Source organism: Ceratotherium simum, chromosome 1, assembly GCF_057802395.1.
Source record: "Ceratotherium simum simum isolate JZ-2026a chromosome 1, ASM5780239v1, whole genome shotgun sequence".
In the NCBI taxonomy this organism is placed as follows: domain Eukaryota; kingdom Metazoa; phylum Chordata; class Mammalia; order Perissodactyla; family Rhinocerotidae; genus Ceratotherium; species Ceratotherium simum.
In genome coordinates, this window is record NC_141900.1 from 95559966 (window position 1) to 95577940 (window position 17975).

The 17975-nt window shown below is 35.7% G+C and overlaps 1 protein-coding gene across 6 annotated transcripts in view; it reads right to left on the bottom strand.

Annotated features, from left to right (window-relative positions):
* The window catches only part of BRAF (B-Raf proto-oncogene, serine/threonine kinase), a 142311-nt gene that overhangs the window by 15265 nt on the left and 109071 nt on the right, over positions 1–17975 (bottom strand). For all 6 annotated transcript variants that reach the window (XR_015552411.1, XM_087431761.1, XM_087431762.1 and 3 more), the window contains 3 exons: positions 5056–5102; positions 4156–4274; positions 353–484 (listed from right to left, as the gene is read on the bottom strand). Coding sequence is in view for 5 of the 6 variants with exons in the window: in XM_087431761.1 (XP_087287887.1) it covers positions 353–484; positions 4156–4274; positions 5056–5102 (298 nt within the window). In the remaining variant the exon portion in view is untranslated. The remainder of the gene's footprint in view (positions 1–352; positions 485–4155; positions 4275–5055; positions 5103–17975) is intronic.

Here is a 17975-nt window from a genome sequence, read left to right on the forward strand (position 1 = left end):
TGTTCAGAAAGCACAATCTGTGGTATAAAGCCCAGATGCTATGGCTGCAGAGCTCAATCTTCTAACTGTGCTATGGTCAAGAGACATGAGGTATGTCCATTGCGGTACCTCTAGTTTCTAGTCATAAGATCAGGAATTTCACTCCCTTACAACACCTAAGAAGGCTATTTCAAGGAAAGGCCTTACATGCTGCTATTACTGCCAAAAGCATACAAAAGGTTTCTAAAACTGGTAACAAAGATCAAGAGATCTATTCTTCATGCTTACCTAGGACTCAACACTTCTTATCTATAATGAATTGGAACCTTTATACAAATAGTAAAATAAACCCCAAGAGATGGTAAATGTTTACCTGGTCCCTGTTGTTGATGTTTGAATAAGGTAACTGTCCAGTCATCAATTCATACAGAACAATCCCAAATGCATATACATCTGACTGAAAGCTATACGGGTTCTTATCTTGCATTCTGATTACTTCTGGTGCCTGTTAGAACATAAAAAGAAAAATATTCTTGTTTATTCTTCACTTCAACTGAATAAAGACTGAAAACCAAACAATTATAATTCCCAGAGCAATGCTTTTATCATTAAATAACCCAATATGTAATCAATTCTCTTATTAATGGTCAAAGAAATAAAACTGATTAAGAAAGATAAAAAAAGATGCTCCATAAACTCTGAAAGAGGAAGTTATTAGCTGAGATTCCACATGCATTACTTTTATAATTTGATCAGCCATCGTCTTTCTGCACAAAATACTGTCATTGTCATTTGAATTCTTCCCATGACTTACCCTATCAAGAATCAGTTCCCACTTTCCATTTCTGATTCAGCAAAGAAATACTAGACCTGGGGTTATAAGATGTCTAGGAGTAACAAAACCACTATGTAATTGAGTTAGAACTCAAGTTTTCCCATTGATACAAATGATTCTCCTCATCTCAGGGCACCTTAGACAATAATGGTAAAATTTCAAGACTGATAAACGCAAATCCCTTTCCTACCTCCAAAAGCAGTATAAACATGCCATTAACAAAAGCAATAGTCAGCAGGTAGACTTAGAAGATGGTATAAAGACTCTTTCGGCTGCTGCTTCTTGGACAAAGATATAGACCAAATCATATTTGCTACATTTTTACACATTTCAATCACTGTATTCTACAACTAGATTTCTTATTGGCTGTTTACATGAAATGCAATAAATGGTTGGTTAAATATTAGCTTAAAAGAGTTCTTTCACCTTGCATGTTCTCTATTGTTTCATTTGGAAGGAATTAGAGAAATTGCAGGGTATTAATAAAAACTTTGAGAAAATATTAATTTTATACCAAAACCAGAACTAACTGCAAAAATGGCTCAAAGACCTGGAACAAGATTTCTGGTTATTGGTCAGGGTAAGGCAGGTCAGACTCTCTCACCTGGCAGGCAATAATGGCACTCAGCCTCAACTGCAAATCAGAATCACCTGTGCAGCTTTTGGCCTCTTACTGTCCAGACTACATTCCAGACCAATTATATAACATCAGAATCTGGGGATGGGATCCAAGCATTGCTAGTTTTATAGTTCCCCAGATGGTTTTAATGTCCAACCAAGGTTGAGAACCACTGATGGAAGATGAGTGGGAGAACCTGATGAGAGTGAAAGGATGGGAGATGAAGGAAAAGAGTGTATCCACTTGCTTTTGTCATACATTTTATTGATAACTGCTTTCAGTAAGACAGTACAAAATAAACCGCATACAACTGTGATGTAATGAACAAGCCAGAATATTGAGAGACTGGTTATGATACAGACATAATTTTCAAAGCCGGAACACAATTTTTGTGAGGGACAGAGTAATAAACCAGTTGAAGAACTGTCTTTTTAAAATTTAGTTTTACCTGACTGTTGTTAGTAGATGGCTTGATAAAAATCTGTATGTCATCTACTCATAAGAAATGCATGACTGATCCTCAATTAACTTGGTGATTCAATTTGTAAAAATGTTCACAAAGGTTTCTTTCTCCTCTAAGATATAAATAAAACTAGGTTGAGAAGGCTATTGTAAATAATTCAGAGAATTATGTATAACCTTAGTTCCGACCAAACTCTTCTCTCCTAGTCTCTGGATGTTCCATGTTTGTTTCTGAAAGCAATATCAACACAAAAGGATTTATTCAACAATTAAGTATACTATTGCTAATCTCTTGCCTTAAAACTCGGCTTGGTGGAATAAAGGATGAACCCATCTACTTGGGTATCAACAAAAATGAAATTAGATAAAAATATAAAATTTCATAATAATCTACTAACTGTATAAACTAAAATTTTTGAAAAAGGACAAACCTGGAGACTTGACTGAGCCTAACTGTCCGACACTATTTAAAATAAACACACCTTTAAAACATGTATCAACTGTTTCTTTATAATTTTAGGTTTTGTAATTTCAGTACTTAAAATCTGCTTTCCCCCTCTCAGGATACACTGCAATCTTTGTTACAAGGTACGTGCCTTAGAGGTGTTTGAGATCCAGATTATAATTATCAACTAGCCTTTTGTTTATAATTATTTATTAAAACAGTTAAACATATATTAAAGAAAAAAATCTAGCTAACTCTAATTACTGAATCTTAGAAATAGAAAAAGTGTTAGAAATTCACTAATCCAGCCCAACATTAAAGATGGAGAGACTTGGAAGAGATTAAGAGGCAAACATAGCACTGGAGTACAGACCTCCTAACTCTAAGTCCAATGCCCTCCTTCCACCTTGCCATTTACCCTAATTCCGGTTATTATTACAAGAAATCATAGCTGAATCTAACCGTAGGCTTATCTTGGCCAATTCAGAATTATACCTTGGAATTTCCTTCTTAGGGACTGCTACAGAGAGTTCAGGGAAGTTAGGCCAATGTGGCTTTGAAAGCCCTTGCAGCTTTTCTCCTTTCTGCAGGGTGTTCCAAAGTCCTAGCGCACAGGCAGTTATTTACAGCTTACAACTGCACTAATAGTTTTGGGACATTCTGTATTCAACTTCTAAACAGCAGTTCTCAAATTTTTTGGTCTCAGGACTCTTTCAGTCTCAGAAATTACTGAGGCCCCCAAGGAGCTTTTGTTTATGTGGATTGTATCTGTGGATATTTATCATATTAAAACTTAACTGAGAAACTGTTAAAATATTTATTAATTCACTTAAATAAGAAAACAATCATTAAATGTTAACACAGATCATCCATTTTTAATATAAAGTAACTATACTTTCAAAACCAAAAAATGTTTAGTGAGAATAGTGATGCAATTCTTTTTGACTATCTGGTTTAACAGCAGCCAGCTTGAGTCACATATTTGCTTCTGCATTCAATCTGTTATGATGTGTTGTTCAGGTTGAAGAAGATGAAAAAATGCTAGTCTCACACAGGGATGACCTTGGGGACCTCTGAAAGGGTCTTAGGGACCCTTTTGAGAACTGCTGGCTTAGAGAACGATTCCTATGACTGCCTTTTTCACAGTTTGCTCAAAGTCACTGCACAGAAGTTTTAGTCCCCCTCTTCCATCTCTTCTTCCATCCAACTTCTCTTTCTTCTTTTCCACAAAGCAGAAATAGGAATAAAGAAAGAGAAAGAGCGAACTATGCAGGGCAGCACAAGGCTGACAGTGTTAAAAATCTACCTCTCTTTTTTATCTTTTCTTTCCCAGCTGCCCCATAATTATATGGTTCTTTCTAGTCTAAAGGAAGTAACTTTCCAATTTAGGCTTAAATAAGATTGTGAAATAGCCTTCCTTTCTCTTAAAAGGAGCAGTTCTCTTAGTAAAATCTTAATAATGGCTGCAGATCACACCTGCTTAAATTGTATACTTGTTTTTTTTTGAAACAGGGTACACAGAACATTTTGAACACAAAATTTTTTAAAGACACATCTTGAATAAAATTTAAACAGTGTTTAAAAAATACAAAATTTCTGTATGAAATATACTGAAACTGGTTTCCTAATATTCTTTTTAAACATAAAGAAAAAAGTCAAAACCTGTTCACATAAAAAATAAGCCCAACATTGATTTTTGTCAATACTGGGGACTATGAAAATACTATAGTTGAAGCCTTCAGTGACTTTCTAGTAACTCAGCAGCATCTCAGGGTCCAAAAATTCAATTAATGGAGAAACAGCCTTAATTCTTACCATCCACAAAATGGATCCAGACAGCTGTTCAAACTGATGGGACCCACTCCATCGAGATTTCACTGTGGCTAGACCAAAATCACCTATTTTTACTGTGAGGTCTTCATGAAGAAAAATATCTGAGGTGTAGTAAGTAAAGGAAAACAATAGATCTCATTTTCCTATCAGAGCAAACATTATGAAAATTTTAGATAAGAGATCTAATTTCTGTAATTCTATAATATTATATTCTTTAAAAAAGTATAGTACTTCATATTTCCTCTTAAAGTTAATAAATATGTTTTAAAAAATAACTAGTTCTATTTGGTCTCTATGACCCACTTACAAGATTTTGGGGGCTTGAAATGTGGTAGGATGAGGTGAGATGCTTTACTAAGTTAATTTTATTTAGATTTTAGTAACTCAGGCCCAAATATTCTTTTGGCAGCGCTGGGAAAGCCCTAAAGGCTCTTCACTGGAATGAAGATGGTTGGCTGACAGGATCTTAATCTGGATTTATGGAAGAAGAAAAATTATGTTTTTCTCACCTCATTGTTATATAACTTAGAGCCTTCAGTTACATCTCAAATACTGCTGAGCAAGGTCAGAGCACTGAAACAAACTAGTAGATAGCTACAAAACTATCCATTTTATGGTGCTGACAGAACGTGAGCAAGCAATCAAAAAGAGTCCTACCATCATGAAGACTTGATAGATTTTTTTGTAATGCTCAATCGGTCAGAAACCAAAAGCAGGTTGTAGTACCTTGCTCTATTATACTCTCATGCAAACCCATTTATTAATTCTTGTTACAGTATATTGAACTTAGCATGAAACTGTTTTTACATAATGTGAAGACAAAATGCAGAAGAAAAAGTCAGGATGTTTTCAAACTTCGCAGACAAATTTCAGGAAGGATACTATTACTCTTGAGGTCTCTGTGGATGATTGACTTGGCGTGTAAGTAACTGAAAAACAAAACATGATTTTAACCTGAGTAGGACTAAAGACTCTGCCCTCAAAATCTATAGAACATATTTAGAATCATGATACATTTGTAAACTGTACATTGTGATAACCCCTTTACATAAGAAATAATAAAATAGACTGTAAATCAATTTGGAATTATAGGAACATGTTACTATTATGATATAGCCAAAATCTTATTTTCTATTAAAAGACTTTGCTTTATCTTTTACTATTTACCAATACAAACCTTTCACTCCAGTCAAGCCTATTTATTCACGTCCTTTAAATGTACCTTGATATTTAATTCTACCACTGTAATCAATGCTCCCTCCACACCTATCCCCCAAATTAGTTTTCATTCTATTCTCCACCTATTCACACTTATCCTTTAAGATTGAACATACATTCTAACTCGTGAGCAAAGCTTTCCCATGACTAACTCAACTGAAAGTGATCTTTCACCGTTCAGTTATGCAGTAATTATTATACAGCTTGATTCATGTATTTTTTTTTCATATATTTTCTCATGGGCTTATGTTCACTTTCTATTTAGAATGTAAACTCCACCAGAATATGAAAGTTTGATTGATAAATTAAAGCTATTTTTAAAGGTAGTATTATATATACTTAAAATACCTTCCTAAAACTAGTGAGGAGCAAACTTCCTCTATAATGGCCACAGTGAATCTATTTTAAAGTCAATGATAAGTTCAAATCATCTACATTACTGCTAGAAACTGTGTTAGCTGAGTTCATTGACGGAAAGGGCTGTGTCTAGTTTATTTCTGTTTAGTCCCTGCCTAGTAAAGTGCCTGACATGTGGTAAGTATTCAATACATGTCTCCTGAATCAACTACAATGCGATACATATAATGTCCTAGTCAAAGCTACTTTTCTTCACTTAATACTGGAGAGAAGAGATATATGAGACTTCTGAAATCTGACAATGACCATTAGGAAATAAATGTTGCCTTAAAATGACACTTCAAAATCCAAATGGTATAATCAAAATTGTGTAATGAACAGTTAAAAATGGAAGATTTGCAAATAATTTAGATTATTTGCTTTTTCATCTTCATTTAAACTTCCTCATCTTCTCAGAGATCAAGATTTGGAAACTTTTTTTCTCAGACAAAATTTTGATTTCAAATTACTGTTTATACAAAGTAACCCTTTCTCCAATTACACTCTTACATCACACTGTTTATCTCCTTCACAGCATTTACCACAATCTAAAATTATCTTGTTGTCGTGATTTTTTAGGCCCAGTGTTGTTCTACTACATCACACTGTCACTTTTCCATTGAAAGGAACCATGTCGTCAGTCATAAGGCCTTATTTGCTTAAAAAGTTCTGCAGTGACATAGAAAGGTAAAAGCAGATGGACAAAAACGACTCTCAATCAAAAGTTTTTTCAAGATGGGGAGACGCTGTCTCCATTAGAAAGAAAGGGGGCTATACGGTGATGGTATGGTATCGTTGGTGGAGCTCAGTGCTTCAGTCAGAGATCTGCTATGTAGTACACAGAAAAGGTGTTGGTCTTTGAAAAGAGGTTCTGTCTCCTTTGAAATTAAAAACAACAAAATGGTGGTACATATGAAAATATGGAAGCATAGTGAACTAAAAAGAAGAGAAGATAAAGGTGTTCATGATGGATGGTATCAATCTTTTCAACAAATTTGATACAAAGAAATACAGCAAAAATAAAGTAGACAGAAATGTAACTAAAGGGTTGAGGGGAGAAAATTTCTGACCAGGAAAGTATTAGATAGTTAACAAGAGCTAAGCTAGTGATAGAACCCTAGTAGAAGTTGGATAGCATAAATCTTTTATTGGCCAAAGCTGCATAGAGCTGCAACTCGAAATAACACCACTTTATCCCTGTGTAAACCTTTACTGTTTACAAACTTCTTTCCTAACTTTTATCTCATTTAATAATTCTCTTTCTGTAACATCTCTATAAAAAAGCAGCAAAAGAGCAGAAATCCAGGTCTACACAATAGAAGGTTGGAAAGAAAAGGGACTCAAAGTCCCCAGCTGGAAAAATGGGATGAGTATCATACCCCAACTCCTACATAATATAACGTTCCAGAGTAATTACTACCCTAAATAATTCTATACAGGCTGACACTAAAACATAACTTCCTAAGAACCAACCAGGTATAAATGGAAGATGCCAAAAAACACATAACTGGGTTGAATGTAGGGAAGGCAACAAGAATAGATTAATTTTACTTTGCTACAGATGATACAGAAGTCTATCCATTATTCAGAACAATTAAATTGGACCTCCTTCTAACCTCTCTAAGATGTTAAGGAGAACTTATAGGTTTATAAAAGTAGCAGGAAAGAAAAAATATGCTATAAACTAAATGAATATCACATTGTCTTGAACAGTTTCTCTTGGGAGTCTCCTTCCTTGAAGAAAAAAATGTCTACCTACAAGAATCATTTCATCTTAAAGCTCAGAAATCATCTAGTAAAATTTGTTCTTTACCTTTCAAGCTCTTATTCAAGAATCAGCTTTTCAATACTCTTTTTAGAGCATACTATGATGTCCCCAAAGTAAATACAATACTCTAGATCTGATCTGATCAACACAAACTAGAGTGAAATTCTTATTTTCATCTTCCCCTTGAACGTTGAGACCTGAAACTGTAAAACTCCTAGAAGAAAACATAAGTGGTAACCTCCTTGACATCAGTCTTGGTGATGATTTTTTTTGGATTTGAAACCAAAAGCAAAGGCAACAAAAGCAAAAATAAACAATTGGGACTACATCAAACTAAAAAGCTTCTGTACAGCAAAGGAAACCACCAACAAAATGAAAAGGCAACTTACCAATTGGGAGAAAATATTTGCAAATCGTATATCTAATAAAGGGATACCAAGGGGCCGGCCTGGTGGCGTAGTGGTTAAGTTCACACGCTCTGCTTCAGCGGCCCAGGGTTGGCGAGTTTGGATCCTGGGTGCAGCCCTACACACCACTCATCAAGCCATGCTGTGGCGGCGTCCCCCATACAAAATAGAGGAAGACTGGCACAAATGTTAGCTCAGGGACAATCTTCCTCACCAAAAAGATAAAAAAATAAAAAATAAAAGGATATCCAAAAACATATAAAGAACTCAGACAACACTCATCAGCAAAACACCCAAACAATCCAATCAAAAAACAGACATTTTTTTCCAAAGACGACACACAGATGGCCAATAGGTACATGAAAAGGTGTTCAACATCACTCATCATCAGAGAACTGCAAATCAAAACCACAATGAGATATCACTTCACACTTGTTAGAACGGCTATTATAAAAAATACAAGAAATAACAAGTGTTGGTAAGGATGTAGAGAAAAGAGAACCCTTGAACACTGTTGGTGGGAACATAAATTGGTGCAGCCACTATGGAAAACAGTATGGAGGCTCCTCAAAAAATTAAAAATAGAATCACCATATGATCCAGCAGTCCCACTTCTGGGTATATATCCAAAAGAATTTAAATGAGGCTCTCAAAGAGATATCTGCACCCGCATGGTCACTGCTGCATTATTCACAATAGCCAAGGCATGGAAACAACCTAAGTGTCCACGAATGGAAAAAAAAAAGGTGACACACACACATACACACACGAATATTATTCAGCTATAAAAAGGAAATCCTGCCATTTGCAACAACATGGATAGACCTTGAGGGCATTATGTTAAGTGAAATAAATCAGACAGAGCAAGACAAATATTGTATGATCTCATATGTGAAATCAAATCAAAACAAAAAAACACCAATAAACTCATCTTCATCTTTCTTATGGTGGGTAAAAAAATTTGTTAAATGAGCCATTATTGTGATTGTTAGGGCAGCCATAGTCACTCTACTGACTCCTATTAAAATTACATTCAATTACAACCCTGGAGAGCTGTTCTTGTATTGCTCCCACAAAACATTTTTCCCATCCTTCGTTTGTAAACTTTTCCTTTTTGGACTTGGATAAGATTTCATATTTTTTAGACATGACCTACAAATTCAGCTTATTAAAATTTTAATTATTATTATTAAAAGTATTAAAATTTTTCACCAAAAAATAAGTTTTAAAAGATCAGTATGCTAATAATGATCTCATCTAAGTTATCTGTAAATATGCTAGTCATATTCAAATGAGGAATGAGGACAAAAATCTCCTTCCAGCTTCACAGCTTCAGGTATGATCATTATACAGCTATGAACCTAGTTAAATTCTCCAGGCATGTTATATCTCTCAGATTTATCCTCAAGAATAACACGAGAGATATCATTCAAACGCCTTGCTGAAATTCAAATGTTACGGCTACACCATTTGCCTGATTTAACAGTACAGACTATTTATAAAAGCCCCAAGCATCTCTTACTTAAGTTTGCTATTTTCTTATATTTTCAACTATTTCTAAAACCAAAGAACTGGCCTCCACAGACATTGGCAGTTTCAGTCCTCTTTCAACTATACACAATTTCAAAAAAGTTCATCAAACTTCATGCAGCAAGCTGCATCTCTCTTCAGACACCTACAGAGAATTTAGCAGTTGATTGGACTGGCATGCGTGATGGTGGCGACGGGATGTGATTTTATCCAAACATGGTTTCAAATTATAGTCTCCCTTCTACTTTGATGCCCCCCACTCCCTTCATAATGACAATGTGGAAAGTGAGCAAGACTGAAAGGAATGACATTCTGCTACTCCTATATAGTCACTAATCATTTATCACTTTAAAAGAAACTGCCAAAGTGGTTGTACCGTTTAAGATCCTTACCAGCAATGTACAAGAGTTCTAATTGCTCTGCATCCTTGGCAATACTTGGTATTGTTGGTTTTGATTAAAGGCATTCTAGTGGGTATGTAGTGGTGTCTTGTAGTTTTAATTTGCCTTTTCATAACATCTAATGATGCTGAACATCTTTGCATGTGCTTATTTGCCATTCTTATATCTTCTTTAAGAAAGTACTCTAATATTTTGCCCATTTTTTCACTGGGTAGTTTGTCTTCTTATTGAGTTGTAAGAGTTCTTTATATGATTTGGATACAAGTCTTTTATCAGATAATGTATCTTGCAAACATTTTCTTCAAGTCTGTGGCTTGTCTTTTCATTTCCTTAATTGTCTTTCAGAAAGCAAAAATTTTGAATTTTGATGAAGTCCAATTTATAAATTTTTTCTTTTGTAGTTCTTACTTTTTGTGTCCTAAGAAATCTTTGTCCATCTTTAGGCTACAAAGATTTTCTCCTATATTTCTTCTAAAAGTTTTAGATTTTCAGCTTTTAGTCTTAGGTCTTTGATCTATTTTGAGTTAATATTTATGTCTTGTGTCAGGTAAGGGTTAATGGTTGGTTTGTTTATTCATTCATTCATTCATTCAATGTTGCTGGAACAACAGGATATTTGTTGAAAAAACTATCCTTTCTCAATGAATTGCCTTGGCATCTTGGTAAAAAAAAATCAACCAACTGTGGATATATGATATAGACATATGGATATATTCCTAGGCTTTCTATTCTGTTTTGTTGATTTATATGTCTATCCTTATGTCAACATCACACTGTCTTAATTGCTGTGGCTTTAAAGAAAGTTTTGAAATCTCACACTAGAAGTCCTTTAACTTTGTTCTTCTTTTTCAAAACTGTCTTGACTATTCTAGCCATTGCATTTCCATATACTTTTTAGCATTAACTTATCAATTTCTAAAAAAAAAGCCTGCTGAGATTTTGATTGGGATTGCAATGCATCTATAGATTTGAGAAGAACTGACATCTTAACAATATTGAGTCTTCTAGTCCTTGAATGTATTTCTATGTCTTTTTTGTTTCCTAGCTGGAACCTGAATTAGAGAGGCTATAATCCTAACTTTGGAAAATACTCTCATCATAGCTTCTAAGTAGAACACTGGCCCGAAGACAAGAAATGAGAATATGTTGTAAACATGGAATATCATGGTATTGATGGAATAGCAAAAACCTCTTTGCTACTCTCTTTAAGTTCATTTCCAACATTCACAAGCCCAAATACATAAAATCAGAAGCATGATATTTGTTTATTTATAAGAGAAAGGCAACTCAATAGGGGAAGGCTAGTCATTTCAACAACTATTACTGTAACAACTGGATATTCATATGGGGAAAAAAAATCTTCAACCCTTACCTCATACCAGACACAAAAATCAATTGGAAGTGGACTGAAGACCTAAAAACTAAAAGCAAAAAGTACAAAACTTCTATAAGAAAACACAGAATTACTGTCACTCTCTTGTACATGTATAGCATTTTAAAGTTTTCAGGATTTTTTTATATTATTTGGTTTCATAACCTTCGTGTTTCTTCATAAGGCAAGCAAAGAGGCAATAATTCCACTTATGCTGATGGAAAAATCACAACCCATAGAACTTTAACGACACGGCCAGAGAGGCATAGTGGAAAGGGCATGTGTTGTGAGCACACAGATTTGGGTTTGAATTCCAACTATGTCACTTACTAGCCATATGACCTTTGAATTCCAACTATGTCACTTACTAGCCATATGACCTTGGGTATATTACATAATCTCTCTAAACTTTGGATTCCTAGCCTGTAAAATGGAGACGATAATGTTTACCTTTATGGGTTCTTTCTTTCATTAATTTAACATGTTTATTGAAAGCCCACCTTGTACTAAGCAATAACTATGCTAAGTCTTGGAAATAAAGCAGAAAATTCCTACCCTCGAGGTGCTTACATTTTAGTATAGAAGACAGAAATTTTTAGTATAGAAGACAGGAAATAAAAAAGATGTATCAGTAGAATATATAGTATTCTGTAAGTGGGGGACAGGAAATGCTGAGTTACAGGGGGTTGTAATTTTAGGCCAGGGAGGGCCTCTTTTCAAAGGACGTTTTGAGTAAAGACTCAAAGGGGAGGTAGAGAGTCATGCAGATATGGGATAAAAACATAGCAGGCAGAGAGACTAGCAAGGGCAAAGCCCTAAGGCAGGCATGTGTTTCCCATGTTCTAAGAACAGCAAGAAGGCAAACTGTGGCTTGGAACAGAGGGAGCAAGAGGGAGAAGAGCAATAAATGAGTTGAGAGAGGTAAGAGAAAAGGTGGTGGGGGAAGGAGAGTTGTGGCGGTGGTCACATTGAGAAAGGCCTATTGCAAGGACTTTAATTTTCTTTTCAAGTGAAAAGTGAAGACACTGGAGGAGCAGAGGAGCAACATAATCTGACCTAAGTCTTAAAAGGACCACTCTGGCTGCTGTGTTGAGAATAAATTGAAGGTGGGTAAGGGTGAAGGCAGGGCACTAATCCAGGTAAGACATAATGGTGGCTTGAATCAGGGTGATAGCAGAATAGGTGATGATAAGTTGCAAAGCCAACAGGAGTTGATAATAGATTGGTTGTGTGGTGTGAGAAAAAGAGAGGACTCAAAGATAACTAGAAAATGTTAGACACAAGCAGCTGAAAGAACAGGGTTGCCAGTTACTGAGAGGAAAAGAATGTAGGAAGAGCAGGCTTGAGGAAAAAGATCAGGACCTCAGTATTACACATATTAACTTTGAGATGTCCATTAGACAATCAAATGGAGATGCTGAACAGACAGTTGGATATGACAGTCTGGAGTTCAGAGGAAATGAATTGGCTGGAGATTGGCATAGAAATGGTAATTAAATGGTATTTCAAGCCATGACACTAGATAAGATCACCAAGGGAATAGAAATCCCTGGAGTATTCTAACATGTAGAGAGGATAAGGAGTTGAGGAAGAACTAGCTGAGAAGGAGCAGACAGTAGGTAGAAGGAAAGTCAAGAGAATATGCTTTAAAGCAGTATTTCTCAAACTTTAATATGCACAGGAATAATTTAGGGATCTTGTTAAAATGTAGACTCCAATTCAGTAGATCTGGAGTGATACCTAAAATTCAGCATTTCTAAAAAGTTCCAAGGTGGTACAGATGCTACTCAGACCACATTCTGAGTGGCAAGGGAGTAAGAATGGGTTTCATGAAGAAGGCTGTGATCAACTGCATCATATGTTTCTGATATGTGAAACAGATCAAGGACTGAGAATTTAACCACTGGATCTAGCAACATGGTAACTATTTTATTAAGAGAGATATCAGTGGAGTATCAGGGGCAAAAGCCTGATTGGAGTGGGGTCTAAAATAAAAGGAGAGGAGAGAAATTACACAGTGAGTTCCAACAACTCTTGAGAATTTTTGCTGTAATCAAAGAAGAGGAAGGAGGTGATGGCTAGAGAGGGAAGTAGGAACAAGGGAGGGACCTCCACAACATTTTTATTACAAAAATTTTTAAGCAGAGAGAAAAGTTAAAAGAATAGTACAATAAACACCTTATGCTCTCCACCTAGATTCAACAATTGTCAACATTCTGCCAAATGTGCATTATAAGAAAGGTGCTGTAAAATGGGAGAAAATCCAGCAGAAAAGGAAAACCTAATGATGAACAAGGGAGATTTACTCAAAAGATGTCAGTGAATAGGAGAAAGGGGATGGGATTCAGTGCATAAAATGGAAGGGTTAGCCTTTACTCCTAGTGATAAGGCAGAAAAACTGAGCATGAATGTAAGTAGGTGGGTAGATGTTGTGGTGGGTGCTTCTAATTTTTTTAACGAAATAGCAATCAAGGTCATCAGCTGACTCTTCTTGGAGAAGACAGGTTGGCGGTTTGAGGATAGTGGAGGTACTGACAGTGTCTAGGAGAGAGGAAGAGCAAATGAACCAGGGAACTGAATGCAGGAGTGCTCTATGACATTAAGGGCCTATCTGAGGTGTTGAAAGGATTGTTAAGTTGAAGCAGCAGCACAGTGTAAAGGTTAAGGGAATATACTCTAGAGCCAAAGTCCTAGGGCAAATTACTTGACCTTTCTAAACTCTGGTTTCTTCATCAGTAAATGGGGACAATAATTTAGGATCTATTTCACAGGGTTGTTGAGGATTAAATGAGGTGGTATATATAAAGTACAAAGAACAATGTTTGGCACATATTAAGTACTATATAATTGCTAAATACATTACTGTATGTAAAAATCCACAGACATAGTTGATATAAAAAAAGGAGAGTCAGTCACTAGTATGTAGCAGAGCTGGTGTCAGAACATAATATTTATGGACCAGTAAAGATGTTTAAAATAAGAGTGAGCGAAAAGAGGCAAAACCAGTATGATTCCATATTTAAAATAACAACAACGAACCATTGTGTATAGTATTAAAATACAGAATTCGGAAAGGCTGCACAATACACATCAAAATATTAATGGTAACTGTCTCCCAGTGGATTACTGGTACTTACTTATGTTTACACTTTCTGAATTTTCTATAATGATTATGGATTTCTATAATAACCTTTGTTTTGAAATTAAGAAAAACTGCAAGAACAAAGGCTAACATAGAAATCACTCATATTCTCACCATAATCAATCCTGTTAAAATTTTTACACATTTGTCTTCTGTCTTTTTTCAAAGTTTACACTTACAAAAGGATATGAAAGTAAGACAATAACTATAGAGTCTTTTTTGTTAAAAGACAGAAACAATGAGAATGTACTCTGGAGCCAAGGTTAGCTAAAGCCCTTCTCTACTTGTCCCCATCCCGACCCCTTTTTGCCATTCCTGGAGACAACCGTTACTGAGTTACATACATATATACATGACTTAAAAAAAAAAACCCCAATATAAAAAATGTTTGTTTTTAAAATTTCAAGTGGTCTCATGCTGCAGCTTGCTCTTCTCACTTCACACTATATTTTAAAGATGATGTTGATACATATATAATTCATTTCTGCTGCACACTATTCCCTGGCACATACGTGCCAGTATTTTATTTATCCAGTCCTCTACTGATGGACATTTATGTTTCCAATTTTTCACTCATACGTTTTCCTGTAATACATGTCTTCCTATACACAGCTCTGGGAACAAAAGCTGGTGTTTCTTGGGGGTAGACTAGGCATCTTCCATTTGAACAGAGACTTAGAAAACACCCCAGGGTGGTTGGATGCATCAGGAGTGTCTCAGTAAGCAACTCCTCTAATGGTGACCAACACTTGATCTTGTCAGAATTTAGGCATTTTGCCAATTCTAGTGAGTGAAAAATGGAAGTTGTTTTAGTTTGCATTTTTCTGATTATCAGCATCCTTCTATTATTGTTTTCATCCACTAGAAAATCATGTTCACTATAACTAAATATTCTTTGATCAACGAGAATTATTTTCAATCATTAATACACGTTCACCATCTTTTCAGCTTCAATTCATCTATCTTTTAATTAGCTTTAGTAAAGGAGGCATACTCTTCATTTTTTAAAAAAAGTAAATTGTAAGGATTTATCCACAAATTATTTTTAATTTTTTTTATGTTTTGTGAGGAAGATCAGCCCTGAGCTAACACCGGATCCAATCCTCTTTGTTTTTTTTTTTCTTGGTGAGGAAGGTTGGCCCTGAGCTAACATCTGTGCCCATCTTCCTCTACTTTATATGGGACTCCGCCACAGCATGGCTTGACAAGCGGTGCATCAGTACGCACCTGGGATCCAAACCTGCGAACCCCAGGCCACCGAAGCAGAGCATGCACACTTAACTGCTTGTGCCACCGGGCTGGCCCACCACAAATTATTTTTTATTTATTTTTTTTATGACATTGATTTTTTTTTAAATTGACGTCTTACTAGTTTATAGCATTGTGAAATTTTGGTTGTACATTTTTGTTTGTCAATCACCATATATATGTCTCCCTTCACCCCTTGTGTCCACCCTCCACTCCCTTTGCCCCTGATAACCACCATACAGTTCTCTCTGTCCATGTGTTGGTTTATATTCCACATATGAGTGAAATCATGTGGTGTTTGTCTTTCTCTTTCTGGCTTATTTCCATGTTGTTGCAAATGGGACAATTTTGTCTTTTTTTACACTGCAAATTATTTTGAATCATCTTACATTCAGAATATAACACTTCTGTGAGTAAACAACAGGCAACTTTCTCTATGTGACTCCTTGATTTAACATTCAGTAAATTTTATAATAAAGCTAAATTAAAATTTATACCATAAATATTATACTGAAATTAAAAGTCCTACAAAGAAATGGCATGATGGATTGACCATTCCTGAAATTTCTTTAGTAACAATATTCTTAAAATACCTTGGCCCTTAGGCTGAATCAATGACTCTCAGGTGAGACGATGATAAACATACCACACGAACTCTGATTCCAAAGAGTGAGTGTATAATTATCTACCATTAGAATAGTTCTGCTCTCTTCAGGTAAACCTAGAAATCAGAAATGATCTACTACTGAGGAAAGAAGACAGAACCACACAGGAAAAATGTCACCCATCCAATGTCTGCTTATATTCTGTAATCCAATAAAGGTGACTCATTTGAAAGTCCTAATGATTCAACTTTCCTAATTACTAAAAGTTTTATCTTATGAACAACTGCAAACCCACCACTTTATACAGTGAGCTAGTATGCTCTTATTCTGCTTATACCCTGTGACTTTAGAATAAATTTTGGAAAGTAGTCAGAAAAGACCACTTTTAACAGCATCTGGAAAACATTCAGGGGGCAGACTATTTTGAAATGAGGGCTTTGCAAAAGTACATTATTAAGCTGCTATTTATAGTCTATGGACTTATTGGTCAGCTATGTCTAGCTTGTTCTGTCCTTTGTGAAATGATGGTGGAGAATTGGGGAGGAGGAACCAGATATTTAAAAGTTAAGTTTAAATAATTGCAAAGGATATAATCTCTAGTGTACTGTAAATATCAACATTTTAACATTTTTTTGTTACCTGAATGTTCCTTATAAAGCATCTGTTCTTGTTTCATGGACAGAAAATCTTCTATCATCTCTGAGGAAATTGATATTTTTTGGCGGGAGTATCTCTTCCCCTTGCACTGTTTGTCGATTCCTACTTGCCCACCCCTTCCACTCCCAACGTGTCTATTTTGGTCTCTCTCATTGGCATCAGAGCCATTCCCTTCAATGACTGGTGATCCAGAGATAATTTGTCTTACTCAGACTAGTAAGTAGGGGACTAAAAAGCTGTCTGACAGCTTTGAGTATATAGATGGGCTTTTTGTTTTTGAACTTCCCTGTACAGTGATCTAGGTGGAATCCCTAATGTCACTAACTTTGGGTCTTTCCTCTTGGCTGGTAAGAGTCCTCAGAGAAGATTCTTCCAACCTCCTTCCTGAAGGGGAAGGTTTGGCTGTTAGCCTTCTGAGAACCAAATGAAACGAGAGTGCTGGGGAACTCTCCATTCATCATTCAGTAAGCAGTCACTCAATCCCCATTTCTGGTCAAGTATCCATGTCCATGTCCCCAGTCCAGAGATGCCAGGGTAGGAATGGGGGAGTCACCTATGGGCACAGAGCAGAAGATGGGATTTAGAGAAGCTTTTCAGACAAGCCTTTTCATTTATGTACCCTTCTTCCTCCGGAGATACCTGGCACTGCCAATGCCTGAGACTTTTGAGGACTCTGTGGTATAAATCAAGTTGGTTTTCATTTCCCCATTGCCAACTAATGATTTAGCTTTTTTGGGTGTACTAAGTCCATTATCACTTCTCCATCTGCCTTACAGCTTTTAAAATGTTGTTGCTATTGTTTCCTTCCTCTCTGTTATCTCCATCTTTTATATGTACATGCTTAAAAAAAATTCCCTTATTGTAGTTTTAGCGGAGTTTCAAGGGAGAACAAAAATCAGTCACCTTAACCTGAAACTCATATAGCTATTTTAATAAGAAGATCTTCAATCTGCCAAAGCCCTCAGAAACTAAAGGTGTATTGGTACATTTAACCAGTTGCATGTTTTCATCTTATAGACAACAGAAAGGAAAAAAAAAAAGAACTGTATCTTCTTTGG